The sequence below is a fragment of the Arvicola amphibius genome, chromosome 3 (assembly GCF_903992535.2).
Source record: "Arvicola amphibius chromosome 3, mArvAmp1.2, whole genome shotgun sequence".
NCBI lineage: Eukaryota > Metazoa > Chordata > Mammalia > Rodentia > Cricetidae > Arvicola > Arvicola amphibius.
In genome coordinates, this window is record NC_052049.1 from 63,060,553 (window position 1) to 63,076,835 (window position 16,283).

Sequence of the window (16,283 nt, forward strand, 5' to 3'; positions counted from 1 at the left end):
CCTAAACTACTTGAAACATGTAATCTGAAAGTGTCTTTCATGGAAATCAGATTTTATGTCCTTTAATGGATGTGAAAGCACAAAGTTAAGGACAGGCCTTTATCATTTAAAAACACAGTCTCTAGTTACGATAGAAAGACATAAATATTGCTTACCCCAACTGACTGAGGGCAGATGGTGGCATGTTATGGAGGTGCTGCTGTTGCCAGCCAGTGACTGAACCAAGGTGAAGCGCACTGGCAGTGTTGAAGCCAGACAGAGATGACAGGTCGGCGCTACTCAGAGAGTACTCTAGAGGAAGAAATGAGGGTGGCAGCAAGGAAAAAACTTAATTTGGAAACTGTCAAATGGTAAACAAAATTAAACAGTTTCAATTTCTAAAACATGCTTGAGTCAAAGGTTTTGATTTGAGAAGAGAAGAAAATAAAACATCAGGGATAATTTTAATTTAGAAAGAAAAATATTATTCACCCAAGTAAGGATTTCACAAATGATTAAAAGGAATAGATCCTGCAATTATAGCTTATTATACTCACTTTGTTTAAAGTATAAAGTATGCACATGTTTTATGGTTTAGAAATTTTTTCATTTAAAAATCTCCATAAAGTGAGCTTTCTATTACACTGAAGAAATAGTAGCTCAGTTTCTTTGACATTTGAATTCACTTTGGGTGAATAAAACTTCCAGAGACTTAAAGAAAGAGTACATATAGACAATCACTTTGCCTTAGCAGAGCCTAAGCAATGGTGCAGTGCACTCTGGACACGGGCACCACATAAGCTCCCTACAGGGTAGAGAAAACAACTTTTAAAATATGCTTTTAAAAGAAGTGTTTACTGTAATATTTGCACATAGCAAAGCTACTCACCAGTACCATATGTTGTTGAAATGGCTGATGGATATCCTCCCATTCCTTGTCCTGGTAAAGTAGGTGTTGCTACGGAAACCACTGGGGTAGCCAATGACTGAGCCGACTGGGAGTTATTTATCCTTTGATTCTTTTAAAGTAAATAAAAAGGACATTATTGATGGCACATTTTAATAGTTAAAAATACTAGGTCTCAGTATTAGTTTTTCACATAAAGAAATAAGTTGGTACAAAGCTCATGAAATTAACCATTTAACATGTGTCTCTATGAACTCTGCCAACCCTATCATTTACAATTCTTCAAGAGACCAGCTGTTGCCATAGTAACCCATTACATCAGTATCTCCTAGGCAACTGAACGAGTAACAAGTACCATAGCTTTATTATGGGTAAAAACAGACTATGTTGAGAACTGATGAAATATGTATACTGTACTGCTATTGTTTCAGTTTTTATTCAAATGCAAATTAAAAAATTAAAATCAACCATGATGGGTTTTATGATCAGTTAGTTCTATATACAGCTGAGCTGACAGATACGGGTTCATGCTATATTCTGACCAGCAGGTGGTGCTCTGACCACTTTCTTCAGCTTCTAAACTTCCTTGCATTAGATGGCAAAGTCGCTAATGCCTGTAATTAACTCCTTAGAACAAGGAGGTAAAAGATGCATTTGCTTAGAATAATGGTATTTTAAATCTTGAAAAATAAGCATTTTACGGTTTAATACCTAAAGAAATATTTTTTTGTGTTTGGATTTTAGAGAAAGTTCGGTCTTAAAATATTGAAAATATGGCCTCTAGGTAAAAGGTGGAGACATGGGAAAAGATCCACAAAAATCAGGTGTTCTTTTCCACCTGTCAGTGACCCTAAAAACTCAAGATGCTTAAGCTAATCATTATCCTCATTCAGCAAGGTCAGTTTTACAGTCTTTCCATTTGAACACAGCTAGCACCTTACACTAAAGTAGTTTTTCTTTTTTTCTTGAACATGCCCTCCAAGAGAAACATTCTTACCACTTACCAACAGCAGGTCCACATCCTCAGACTGAGAGCATGGGGAAGGAGTTTATTAATTAGTGTCTGTAAATATTTATCACTGTGAAAATCTTTTCAGCAAAGGGAGAAGCACCCCCTGATAGACACAACAATTTAAGCGTTTTACACAGCAGATTCCAAAGGCAACCGTTAACAAAGGCATCCTTTGTTTCCCTAGCAAGGTGCTGGCTCTGAATGTGAAGGCAGTATGTCTTTATAGCTGGGTTTCAGTACATGTCAGTGTCTCCATGGTCATTATTTCACCACCATATTTTGATAAAAATATAAGGATCGTATCTTAAACCTTACTTGCTAGGGGGAAGAGGGTGTCACACCTGACAACCAGAGAGAGACACAGCCTGCCACTTGCAGAATCCATGGGAATGTTTTTAAGGGATGTGGAATAAATTTACTGAGAGTCAGTGTTTGCCATGCCTGGCCCACACCGACTGCATCACCGTGGGAGGTTTTATTTATTAGACCCAGTCTTTTCTAAAGGGAATGTCGCATATTATTTGATTTTGCTTAGATACTCAAAATGAATATAATAATAGACCAATCGGTTCACAGGACTATTTTACTCCTAAGCATGCCACAGAGCAGAGAATTCTAAATAACAGAAAGAAAGAAAGAATTTAAATCTGCCTACTAAATCTTTGCTATAAATTTCTCACTAGTAAGTGCTGCTGATTTGCAGAACACTTTATTTATTATTTCTCTCTCTCTCTCTCTCTCTCTCTCTCTCTCTCTCTCTCTCTCTCTCATCTTTGTTTTTGAGCTTGATAGCACAATATTCTTTCCATCTTAGGCATGAATCTTATGAACAAGAAAATGATACACCATGATAATTTTATGTATGTTTCAGTCTATATTTTATAATTCTATATTTTCCCTTAAAATTATGTCACAACCTTTTTGATATAAAATATAATGTTGATTATCAAATGTTCATGGTTTAATACAGCTTGCTTTTGAGAGTTAGTAATTTCATAAGGAACGTATAGTCAAAGATGAACTGAGACCATGCAAAGCATATGGTCTATTAGATATTAAAGAAGTGATATATAAGAAAGGGACTTTCAATTAATGTAAGAAATTTCATTTAGGAATCAGGGAAAGTATTTTTCCCTGTCAGCATTCTGAGAATATAAATAGCTCAACAATGTGAAGATAGTTTTATGAAGCACTTCGTAATTACTCATCCTATGGGATATGATTTGATCGGTGGGAGAACTGGTTTTCTAACTATAAATGGAGAGCCTTAGGAAGACTGTTTTTTTTATTACAGAAAAATAATCCTGAAAAAGAGTTTATTGTGATTCTTTTAACATAGAACATGAAAATGCAAGATCACTTATTACAGTCCCATCAATATATAGACAAATACTAAAATAACCAAACACATCCGGATAAGCTATCATCAACACATATTAAGGACAGAGTTGTGCATTACCACTGATGGCATCGTGTTCTTGCTGCCTGGCGGAATAAGAACTCGGAGATCTGGTTTACGGTTGTTCATCCCTAGATTCATAGGGGGAGGAGATTTGGCTTGAATGTTCTTGTTCAAGTTACCAGGTGAGACCAGCAGACCTGGTGAGTTTCGGGGATTGCCATATCCGTTCCCTGTTAATACAAAGCAGTGACAGAACTCAGGGAGAAATCTAGAATCAAGCACAGCCTGTCTGAGAATAAAAGGCAAAGTTTAACTGCGAGACCTCTATACGAACACACAAGAGCTCAAAGGCTGACTGACTTAACCACTGCGTGAAAGGCAGCAACCCAGTTAATTGTTTCATATAGCTCTGAAAGAATATTAAAAACTTTTCTGTGAGAAGAGAATGAATCTTTGTTAGCTTGATCAGAAATCTGCATATCGTATGCTTTTTTTTCTATTAAGTTCCCACCCTCCACCCCCGGAAGAAAGTCAGACAGCCAGTTCAGGATCTAAGAAAAGCACAGAATTGGTCCTGCACTTTAATTGACGAGTTTGGCGGAGGCGGGGCCGGAGTGACTCACTCTTTCGGTTGGTTTGGGTTTTCATCTGTGTGGCTGTGCATCCTTCGATGAAGAAGGGACAAGGCTGCAAGCTGTAATTTCTAGGGCAGGCGGGAGGAGGGGAAGCTGCATACACATCTTGCTGTTCAATCTCCCTCAGCTCTAAGGGAAATCTCCCTCAGCTCTCCATAGCCTTTCTTGCATCTGGTTTACCCTTCTCACCAAGTTCAGCACACAGCCTGAAGCCTCGCACTGTTTCCTACTCAGAAAAATCTTCAAAAGTGACAGTCCTCAGGCACTGAAGCTATGATGCCTGAGTGCTGAGTCATTCAGACGCAGGAAAAGACACTAATTGTGAAGACATTAGGTTCATTTAGGACCTGATATTTCATTTCCTACCAACAAAGTGGGCATTTCAAAGCTTCTTTTTCCCTCATTTAAAACACACTCCCCCGGATAGAAACAGCTAAGGACATGGGTGGAAAGGCAGCCTGGCGTGAAGAGCTGACTCAAACAGCTATCTGCAGCTTTCTTGATGGAGAATAGGAGAAGCCCACTGCCGGATTCAATAGTACTCTCTCAAAACCAGTCAGTTGTTTTCCGGGGGTGGCTTTCAGGAGGCAGTTAAACTTCGGTTATTGTCATCTTCACAAAACACAAGTATCTATTACCCTTTGAAGGAGGAGACCAAGTGTTACTCTGTGAGATAGACAAGGCTACAGCCTTGGAAGGCTCTGAAATTCCTTTGTAGTAAAGCAATCCACATTTGTGTACAAACAAGACTACCTAGGGCAAGACGCCTGGAGAATAATATAGATTATACATTAGTTAACTTTTTTTTTGCCTAATGTAGATTCAGAAATTAATTTACTTTTCAACAAAAAAGAAGAAGTAGTTTAAACCTGTGACTTGGGTAACTGGGTAGGGGGAGGGCTGAGGAAGGATTTTACCATCCTTAGGAAAACTCAGAGGAATCTGCTTACAAAGGAGCCAATGAAAAGGGAGTGCTCCGTAGAGGATCTGGAAGTTGGTCTGTGGTAGTCTCAAACTCTCTGTTAGTGTGGTAGAAATGGAGACCACCCAGAGTTTGAGGACAGAGATAGAACTGGCCCCTGAGTGGTCAGAGTCCAGGCACTGGAAAGTTTGGACTTGGGAAAGCCCTGGTATGTGGATCTTTCTTGAGCAATGGATTCAGGGAGAGACAACGCGTTGGAAAGGGAAAGACAGAACTATGTCAAGAAGACTCTTATGAGAACTTTTGCTAAGTGAATATTAATTGTACAAAGTAATGGTTTCATATGACATGCTCAAACATGTATACAATATACCTTGATATATTCACTGTCTCTTGTCCCTTCCACCCCACATTGGCTCCTTTCTTCTTAAATTATCCCCCTGGGAATAGTTTTTGGATAAAAATCTAGTTGGAACATATGATCCAAAACACATTTGTTCTCGATATCCAATTCATTTACCTGTTTTGTTTCATGAATAAATAAATAAGTTGAATATATGAAAACTTCAAGATTAAATCTTGCAATTGGATTATGGATAAAAATTAACAAATTACTTGAGGCAAAACTAAAATAAAACAAATGAAACACCCCCAGCACATTTGTCAACCACCAAATAGTTCCTTAAGAAATTTGCACTGAATTTGAATATAGATTAATCTTCTATAATAAAACATCAAGAAAAGTTGCTAAATTATAGCTGGCTAAAAATGTCAAAACTCAATTATCTGTTATGGTTAATTTGGACAGCATTTGGTAGTAAAAGTTCTTATATGAAATAATACATTTACCTTTTCTCACTAGGAGAAAAATAAATGAATTATATTCCTAAGAAAAAAGTGAGGATACTCAGAGGAATTTTGCGCTTAATATGTCTCCTGGATCATTATTCTGTATAAGGCCTTAGACTGAACTGTACAGTCTCCTGAATCTTTATTCTCTATAGGGCCTTAGACTGAGCTGTATAGTCTCCTGGATCTTTATTCTCTATAGGTCCTTAGACTGAACTGTACAGTCTCCTGGATCTTTATTCTCTATAGGGCCTTAGACTGAACTGTATAGTCTCCTGGATCTTTATTCTCTATAGGGCCTTAGACTGAACTGTACAGTCTCCTGGATCTTTATTCTCTATAGGGCCTTAGACTTCTGTGAACTGTACAGTCTCCTGGATGAAAAGGAAATGTGAAAACCAAAACATTCAGCATGCATTCCCATTCACTGAAGTTGAGACAGAAACACTGAGTTACATGTGTCATGTACATGCTAACCCTGAGTGAGGTCTGCTTTAAATAAACAATCAAATGGAAAATTAGCCTAGTAATTTCAAAAGAAGAAGAAGAACTGTCAGTTACGCAGTGCAACGAAGCCTGAACAGATGAGAAGAAACTACAACCCTGCCTGGGGAGAAGGCGATGCTGGTTTGCATGGAGGAGTAATTCTGCTAAAAGGAAGTAAAACTGCCTCGTGAACTGTGCTGTCCTGAGAGACAACAAACACGGGGCTGTGTGAGAAAATGGTGTGGCTTCACAGAGGCCCCAAAAAGTCTCTTCAGAAACATTTCCTATGGTGGACTCAGAGACATTCCAAAAAAATCTACGTCTTTCTGCCCACAGTTTAAAATGGCAACTTGAGGCAGCGGTGCGGAGGGAAGAAGGAAACACACATCCATGGGTCTTCACTCAGTAAACACCTCAGAAGTCAAACACTGAATTAAAAAGTGCTCTACGTCTCTCTCTTGAAATATCTCCTGTTATTTGGAAATTACACCACTTTAGAAGATTAGTTACATATTCTTTAAGGTGTTTACACACAGAATGCAAAATATTTTCAGCTATGATGACATTTTTTACATTTATATTTTTAGAGCATAAAGTTATTTTTATGAACAAATAAATTCTATTTTTTTATGAGTGAATTTCTGCTATTTTTAGCATATTGTGCCAGCTAGCATTTTGGAGCCGTATAATAACCATTTCTGTTTCCAGCCACCAAATTGTTATTCTTTTGGCATAATATAGATTCAGGAATGTGAGACTGTGGACCCTAGACCAGTGATACTGAAACCTATCATTTGGAAATCAATGATGAATACATGTGTGTGGTTTATGGCTAGGAAGAGCCTGCATTTAAGTTGGCTGGGAAACCACAGCCTCCTCCTCACTCAGAATGCTTTAGCCTGTGTGGAAGCTGTTGTCCCACCTTAAGAGAAATTCACCAGAGAGCATGGTCACATTTAAATTCAGGGGCCCAGGAGGTGGGAAACACCACCTCTCAACAACCTTCTAATATACAGATTCAACTTTCTTGATGCTATGTTTTAAAATTATACACCGCTCGAACGATTATCAATTTAGACGTGACTGTATGCAGATGTCACATTCTTCTGACCACTTAAAAGGACAAAAATTATAAAGTATGGCAAATGGATTTCCTGATTATAGATTATAGGAAAATGAGGTACAGACCAACTTTAGAGTCCAGTGAAGTTTTTATAGTTTCATTTGATGAAAATATTGTTTCTTATAAAACAATTTAAGTTTTCATGATGTAACTTAAGTTAAGAATAACAGATCTCCCTCCATTGCTGCAAGTATATAAATAAATCAAGATTTGAAATACGGTGTTAAGTTTTCCCCACAGTTAACTTAAAAACATTGTTCTGTGTTTTCTACTTCCTTTCTTTTTACTTGCTCCTATTTTAGGAAGTTGTAAATTCAGAGGGCACACTCCTAGTTGGACAGTTACGAGGCAGGCGCTTGGCCGTGCGCACAGAGCCCAACTGAGCATACATTCTCGGAGTCCTCAGCTCTACACCTTGCTTTTATTTGGTATTTTATTTATTTTGGTATTTATTTTATTTGGTATTATGAGTCTCTCATTTGTTTTTCTTTAATCTTTCATTTATAAATAAAAGCACATAACATTAAGCACAAAGCTGAAATCAATTTTAGGATCTGGGGCTAATTATTGCAAGACAGTCTTATCTTCCAATTTGTCAACTTTGACCTTTTGGTTGTTCTATCTCTGTTTTATACAAGATACCAAATCGTTTCCAATTTTCTCAGAGAAAAATGCCTGTATGCATTTGTTTATTGCCATCATTCTTATACAGGCTTCAATTCCCATTTGACTTAGTCTTCAAAATCCTCCACCTATTCTTTTACTCTCTAGCTGAAGAATTCTTCTCCATGTCCTAAACTGAGCTTCAGAAAGGTTTGGGCTGTAAGCAAACTTCTGTGTAAATGTGTGATGTTGGCCAGCACACCTGGGGGCATCATTCGGAGCTGCCCTTTCTGTCCTATTCTTTTCCCATATACTGTTTAACACAGTTGGGTCCGTGCCCTGCCTGTCTCCCAGGACTGTGTAGAGTTGACCCCCAACTGTCTAACCTAACCCCAATGGCCACAGCAAGCTCACATGCTCTGAATATGCCTGAGTCCTTGCTCTGTTAGTTCAGTAACTGGTGGTGTTTGTTCATTCTTCTCTTTAATTCTAATTTGTCTTTTAAGAATCAGCTACAGCGGTAACTCTTTCATGATGCCTTTCAGATAACTTCTGTCCATACTGAACTGACTCTTCTCGAAATTGTCACTGCAATTAGAGGCAGTGACACTACGTGACTGCTCGTTCTTACAGTGCTTCACACATTAAAGAAACAGAGTAAGCTAGAGGACTAGGAATTAGTCAGAAATGGCACTAAGAGACGATCTACTGGGGAACACGAGGTGATGACTGAAAATGGAAGGGATAACTTTAACTTAAACACCAAGAGTCTCTCCTCTTTATACTACCTACAAAGCTCTTATATTTGGATCAACATTATATTTTGAAGGTCAAGTATACCAATAAAATAAATTGTATCAGCCCAGAAATCATGTAACTGTTCATCTATTAAATTTGTTTATAGGAGTTAACTGAACCCACTTTTTAGCTTCTCTTACCTGTCAATCATTTTACAGCACATAGCAATGTGTTACTCGTGAGAGGATCAAATGGTGGACATATCCCCCAGTGAAACAAAACTCCAATACTCTCATATTGACAAACGTTTATTGTCACGGGGTCTCTTAATGTAACTCTCAAAAATGTACTTAAGTGAAATTTAATTTTTAAAAAATGGTGGGCAGTGCCTACTAAGTGTAAACAGGGTTTTGTCTGAAGGTTAAGAAAGGCTTTTCAGAGACAGGGAGTACAAAACAGTGAGGTTTAATGAACCCTGACTATTTGAGAATGAAAGTGTTGCATAAAGGTAAAATTCCGGCTGCTTTATAATATGCAGTTTTCTTCAGTATTTGGAAAAACAGGATTCGCTAACACAAAGGGAAGCTCTTGAGTGGTTAGCACTGTTAACCGGGTTTGTTAGGAAACAAATCCTTAGGCTGCTACAATGGAAGCTAGTAAAGGTGCGTTCACCACACAGAACATTCTAAATGAGGTCTAGATGACACAGTAGAGATTCTACTGGCAGTCAGGACGTGGGCATAAAGGAGGCCAAAGCAGGTCAACTTAGGTTCTAATGGTCCATTTATCAAAAGTTCCTTCACTGGGTAGAGCTGTTGCCTTCTCAGCATAAAACCACAGCACATACCTTGCAGCATTATCTGCCAATCAGGTGACACCAAGCATGCACATTATCTCTGCCCCCCGCCCCCAGCCTCCACAGCAGTGCCAGGAAGCTGATATTGAACATGGACAGAAAAGACCTTTAGTCCTCACAAGAATAACCCTGTGAGTTACTAAAAGTATGTCATTATGTTGCATGATAAAAGGAAAATAACGGGGAGGGGGGGCTAGTAACTTGCTTCACATCAAAAAAGCCATCACTTGTAGAGACATAATGTGAACTCAAGCAGCGTGTCCAGGTCCTAAGTGCATGCTGCATTCTTCTCTGAAAACTATGTTCTAGATTTGAAAGGCCTTCCCACGCTGCCTCATCCCCAAATCAAAGAGTGTGAAGGCAGACGACTGTGAGAGAAAAGACAGGCGACTCCCAGCTTCTCCCGGGTTAAAGGCGATGTGGAAATCTGAAGATCACATTACTGGGCATCTCAAATAGCAAGAATGACGCTGGGCAGTGTGGCCTAGCTATAGAGCTCTTGCCTGGGACTGGAGAAGCCCTGGGTCCAATCATTAGCACCTCAAACTAAAGTAAGCAAAATTTAATTAACTAAAATTAAGTAAACTAAAATTAAGCAAAGTCAAAATAAGGCAAAGCAAAATTAGGTATATGAAGACTAGTTTGGATGACAGTTTATATAACAAGGTACAGAATGGTGATGTGTCAAGCATATCACTCATCTTTTGGATAGAGTTTCTGATGACGAGGATATGATGGAGTTACATGCACAAGGAGCTGGAGCAGCTACTGTAGTGCACTATTTGGGGTAAGTGAAGACTACTTTAAGATATGATTTTGTAAAATTTAAATCAAGAGTAAAGTTATTTACTTGTTTACCAAGAATTAAAAAGACAAGCTTCTATGAGAGCCTTTTCAACACAACAGACGAGTTTCTAGTATTTTATGGAATCTGTTAGTTGTTTTGAAAACAATTTCTAACTTAGAGGTGTATGAGATTTGCTCTGTATGGGGATTTGTTAGTGTCACCTGATCTGGGACAGTTTGGGGCACATTGCCACAGGAAAACATTAAGATGAAGACCCAGCTAAACCTTTCATGTATTGATTTGTTGCTTTTACTTCAGCTAAGTGTTTTTCCCACTTAGACTTCTTGTAATTTTAATTTTTTTTAATGCTGATGATTGAACCCAAGACCTTCCATATGCTAAGCACATGCTTTTCCGCTGAGCTATGCCCATAGCGCCTTAATTTTTTCTTTTATTAGAACCATTTTGAAAATACTTTCCATACATTGCCCTGTTAAATAGGAGCTGCCATATTTATGAAAACAGTCACCCTCATCAACTAATTTTACATTTGACTTTTAAAAAGTTTTAAGACTGCAAATTAGCTCTTTAAGCAAAAGTATTATTTCACATCTCAAACCTGCATACATCTTTCTAGATATGTACTGACTTCCTAGATTGCAGTCTTATAGTACCCTGCATCGATGCTTGAAACACAGCTTAGAATTTGGAAAAAATGTGCTTTTTAGTTTTGTAAATCAAAATAAAAGGGTTTTTTTGTTCCAAAAAAAAAAAAAAGAGTTCATTTTTTTTTTTTTTTTAATGGATGGCTCTAAGAGAAGAGGCAACCATGTGACATTTTGGTCAGAAGTCTGGCAATGATGACATTTTCAGCATGCCTGCTGTAGATGGATTAAATCAGATCTCTGGTTCTTGTCCTACTGGAGTCTCCAGATTACAGATTTCTATCCTTAGAATCCGGAGCAACTCAGTGGATGTATAACCACGCATAACCCTAGACTGTGAGGAAACCCCAGTGAGGCCTCGTTCCCTCTGTACTGTTAGGAGACTAGTCTGGGATGTACCCCCTTGGGGGCAGCGGATGTTCCTAACAGATTTGTCTCTGCTTCATTGCATCCACAGATAGGCAGGGTCTCAATGGTTTCACATATAGTTGATTTTGATATTCGCCAACTGTTGCTTGTTTACGGGTGTGTGTATGTGTGAAGAGGGCAGTGGTTGCCTTCCGGTTTCTGTCCTTCTTTATATTTGAACCTGTAGCTCGCCAGGAATGCTCAGGGATCCTCCTGTCTCTGTCTCCCAAACAAACACTGGGGTTACAGGCATGCACTACCAAGCCTGACCTTTCCATAGCTTCTGGGGTTCTGCCTCAGCTACTCATGAGTGGGTGACAAACATTATTGACTGAGCCTCGTCCGTACTGTGGGAATATGTGCTGCACACCTTCTGTATATATATGGCTTATGAGTCAATCAGTTACTGGCTTTCAGAGAGCATGTGCTGTTCACTCCACCGTGAAGCAGAAGCAGAGGGCTTCTACTTGTAGGAAGCAGCTTCCCCAAGGCAAGGGCGTCCATGTTGAAGCAGCCTTTGCTCTCTCCTTTGTCCTCATCATCACGTGAGCCACACTTTGTTACCCAATGTTTCATGAATGAGGAAACTGAAGCTAAGGAGGGCTTCTGCAATCACCCGAGCAGCAAATGTGAGAGCTTTGATATACATCCAAAGACAGGCCTCCACTACATCGCTACAAAGACCAGATGTTTGAAATTTAGCGTGCCTTGTGCTCTCTGCCATCTCTGAAAAAGTCCTCACTCACAAGGAAGGAAGAGGAGGACAATCCAATTTTTCTGCACACATAGGCTCTTAGAATGTCTGCATGCTATGGGTACTGACTTACTTAAAGGATAGCTTTTAATGGCACCACAAAAATGACATCAAACCTTACTATCTTTAAAAAAAAACTCCATTTAACCGTGAATGATAGATTTATGACTCATTTAATTGTTCACTTCGTGAGATTTTGGGGGCTGTCTGTTTGATAAAAATGAGGGGGTGTCTTCATTATTGACACAATCGCTCATTCTTTCAGTCATTTTTCTAAACAAAAATATTGAGACAGTATAAATTAGGGAGAACGTGACAGAAGAGAAGGAATAATGACTTGTGGTTTTAACATTTACACAACGGCTTTGAACACATACGAAGTTCATAATGTTCAAAGTGAGATGTGTGGCGGGGCGCTTGCTGTGCTCACATGAGGCCGGCGCTTGCTTTGCTCACATGCTGCCTCAGATTTATGAACATACTTGCCTCCCTCACAGCCTGAAGGGCAGCCTAGATCCGATGTCTGCGAGGACTACCATGGCGCTAGAACTGTGGAGTGCAGTTAGTTAATAGTACCAGAGCAGAATCAAGCCACACTTTTTTCTTGGTTAGAAAACCAAGGATATAATAACTGCAACACTAACAAAAACCACCATCCATTAAGAAGCACTTACTCTCTAGGGTGCAACTGTGCTAGGTGATCTGTGCCAACTCTCTCATGCGATTCCTACGCCAATCCTGTACAATAAAACTTCACACCTTTTAAAGACAAGAATGGCAACTCTAAAGGAGCTTGTGTATCAGATATTTTCTGAGTTATTTTATTATTTTCAATGTGTGCCCATGGCATATTTTGTCAAAGCAAGTAATTCCAAAGGCAAAAACTTTGCTCTATGACTTTATTGTTTTCATTAGACTTAATTCTAGTCTAACAAGAAATTGTTGTTTCATGCGTGCTATGTAAATTAGTACTATCATGTTTGAATATGTAAATTAGGAATAGACAGATTTGCTTCTATTGCTGTAATAGCTCTGCTAGTCCAGGTTCTCCTTCTCTTAGTTCAGAAAAACCAGAATCTGTTCTTTGGCATGATGTGGGTGAGAAACTCTAAAGGAAGGACACGGTGTTGAGGAAGACAGTCAAACACTTCAGTACTGAGTTCAAACAATGGAAGTGATGCCATAATAAATAAAGCCTGTGAATCCTTAGCGCTCACGGACACTTCTGTAAACAACCGAAACTGCTGCTCAAGATGTCAGTACCCCAGTTTTTAGTCTTTAAAATAACTACTGTCTTTCAAAACAGAAACCGATGTGATCACATACTCATTGAATTGGAATTCAATGGAAATATATTATGTAAGTCTAATTCCAAAATTTAAGTTATCGGCAAAAATTATTTAAAATAGAAAAGCATGTTCTTGGCCAGCAGCCCCACACTCTCAAATGGGAAGGTTCACGGAAGATAAGCAGTTGATTCAGGGGAGGTCCTTGGAGCCCCATCCCTCTTTCAGCAACTGCTGTCTGCTTATGTAACTTTATGTTCCTCATGGTCATCCATTTTCCCCCCTGTGCTATCTACAAATAAAGTCTTAGTGATGGGCTGGTGAGACAGTGGGGTGGGTAAAGGTGCCTGCTGCCACAAGCTTGCCTACCTAAGTTCAGTCCCTGGGACCGTTATTAGGGAAGAAGAGACTCAACGGTTTCAGGTTGTCCTCTGACACTCAGACAAGTGCCATGGCATACCTCTAATGCACACAGTAAATAAATAACTGGAGTAAAATGTACAAAAACTAAAGACAGGCTATGGCGAGGAAAGAGTTTTAAAAATCTTATGATGATGTCAAAGTCAGATGTCGGAGAGAACCAGGGGAAGTGGGTAGTAGTGTAACAGGCAACTAAAAAGGCCCCTAAGACAAAAGGGGTCTCGGATTTTGAGTGAAGTTGATGCTGTGTGTGTGGGGGGGGATATATTAACTGTTTAAACTTAAAATTAAAAATACCCATGTTTTATTAGCAGTCCCCATTCTTATAGCAAATTTATAGGACATGAATGAAGATAGAAATTTTCACATGGCATTACTACACATGATTGCTGTGCAGTGAGTAAAGAAGCGTAAAAGCCGAGTGCAGTGGGAGATCCACACCCATAGCCCCAGTTACTCAGAAAGACCAGCACTGGCAAACACTTGAGTGCATAAGTTCTAGACTTCCATGGGCAACAGTAAAATCATCACAAACAAATAAACAAACACATTTTGAGAAGTCAGAACTAGTGATTAAAGAAAGGCTCCAACAGCTGCTTGAAGACTCTTTAGGACAGTGGTTCTCAACCTGTGGGCTGCAACCCTTCTGGGCGTCAAACGCCCTTCCACAGGAGTTGCCTAAGACCATCCATATATCAGATATTTACATTATAATCCATAACAGTAATAAAATTACACTTGTGAAGTAGTCACAAAAATGATTTTATGGTTGGGGGTCATCACAACATAAAGAATTGTATTTAATGGTTGCAGAGTTAGAAAGGTTGAGAATCACTGCTCCAAGAAGTTATGCCCTGAGATTTCCCCTTTTTTCTCTCTGGAGATCAAAGTCCTTAGGAGATAAGGCAGAGCCCAGGTGCTCAGGGTGGGTCTAGCTCGTGGCATGTCCCCTTAAGTCTTACTTTAGAGCTGCCTTCCCCAGACAAGCATCATCCCCTAGAGAAGTGGGGTAGGGCTCTCCTTCATCTATAATCTGCCAGAGTGTACATGGAAAGGGAAACTGATTTACGTGACGGTGACTGTGTACCGTGTGCTCTACAAGATCCAATTAAAAGATTATTTTTTTTTCTTTTCAATAAATCTTGGTAACCTTGTTTTAAGTTAAATATATCATTGCTATTTGGTTTCCTAGAAAATAATAAAGCAAGGCTACAGGATCTTTATTATGCTTTGGGAACTTCTAAGGTAAAATGGAAAATGAATTAGAATTTCTTTCTCTTCCTTCTTTTCCTTCTTTCTTCTGAACAATACTAGACTAATAGAATTATACTTTCATATTCGGACCCAAGAATTAGCATAGTTGTCCTCATATCTTACTTAATAATGTTTTTAACATATAAAAATCTGGCTGGGGACTGCAATACATCCACCTCAACCCTCAAAACAAAGCGACATGCAAATTTTATTTTTATACTTAAATTAATTTTCTTATTTGAAAGCAATAAACTGGTAATATTTTCTTTCTGGAATGCTGCAATTTGAACTTTTTAAAAGCAAAACACAAACTTACTAAGTCATCTTTATAAATTGAAACTTTAGTCACTTCACCAATTTTTTAAAAGTATCGAATAAGAGATGTACAAGCATTTAAGCAGTGCACTCCTTGCCCCTTCTGACTTGCTTCTCTCCTGTAGTATGTTATGTTTTTCTTTTCACTGCTACATGAATTTTAAAAAGTGTAGAGTTTTGTAATGATGTGATCACAGTGATCATAAAACATTTCCTGCAAATAGATTGTGATGCTAATTGTATCTTAGCTGGAGCGTAAGTACTCAGTTTAAGGTACTGAGTCATGAGCGAAGGTCTGGCTAGGTCTGTCTATGCCTAGAAAGCAGGTCCTCTTATTTGCTGTTGTGTGCATCCATGGTAGTACAGAGCAAACCACATGGCTCCACCTATTTAGCTGATGTAAATTAAGCATTCCAGAAGTGGCAATGCTTGACAACCAAATGCATAAAATAGTAAACAATTGACAATCAAAATAAAGAAACAGCTGTTAGTTTCTTTTTATATAAAATGATATGTAATTTACAATGAATGCCAATTAAAATTATTAACCAATATGCATAAATCTCCCTCTCAAATATGTCTTATACTCAAATAGCTATGCAGATTGTCAAATTTCCTTAATTTTTCAAAATGATTTCTAAAGTTCTCCCCCTTACTGTGATTAAATCTTAACCATGAATCAGTAAATATGTGTGCCTTCTGCTCTGTAAAAGGTAAGTATATTAACAAAGAAAAACCAGAAGTTATTCTTTTGATAGTGCCTGATCCAGCAGCACAAGGTATTGCTGTGGTAATGGTTATTTCCATTAGATGTAAATGATTACAACAAAAACTAAATTGAACTTGATCTTACAGTCATCAATAACCATGTAGATTAAGATG

At 38.5% G+C, this 16,283-nt stretch overlaps 1 protein-coding gene across 8 annotated transcripts in view; it reads right to left on the reverse strand.

The window, feature by feature from the left end:
* Window positions 1-16,283, reverse strand: part of Mef2c (myocyte enhancer factor 2C) — a 144,618-nt gene that overhangs the window by 10,859 nt on the left and 117,476 nt on the right. For all 8 annotated transcript variants that reach the window (XM_038323782.1, XM_038323787.1, XM_038323784.1 and 5 more), the window contains 3 exons: window positions 3,358-3,530; window positions 869-998; window positions 156-291 (listed from right to left, as the gene is read on the reverse strand). In XM_038323782.1, coding sequence (XP_038179710.1) covers window positions 156-291; window positions 869-998; window positions 3,358-3,530 — 439 coding nt within the window. The remainder of the gene's footprint in view (window positions 1-155; window positions 292-868; window positions 999-3,357; window positions 3,531-16,283) is intronic.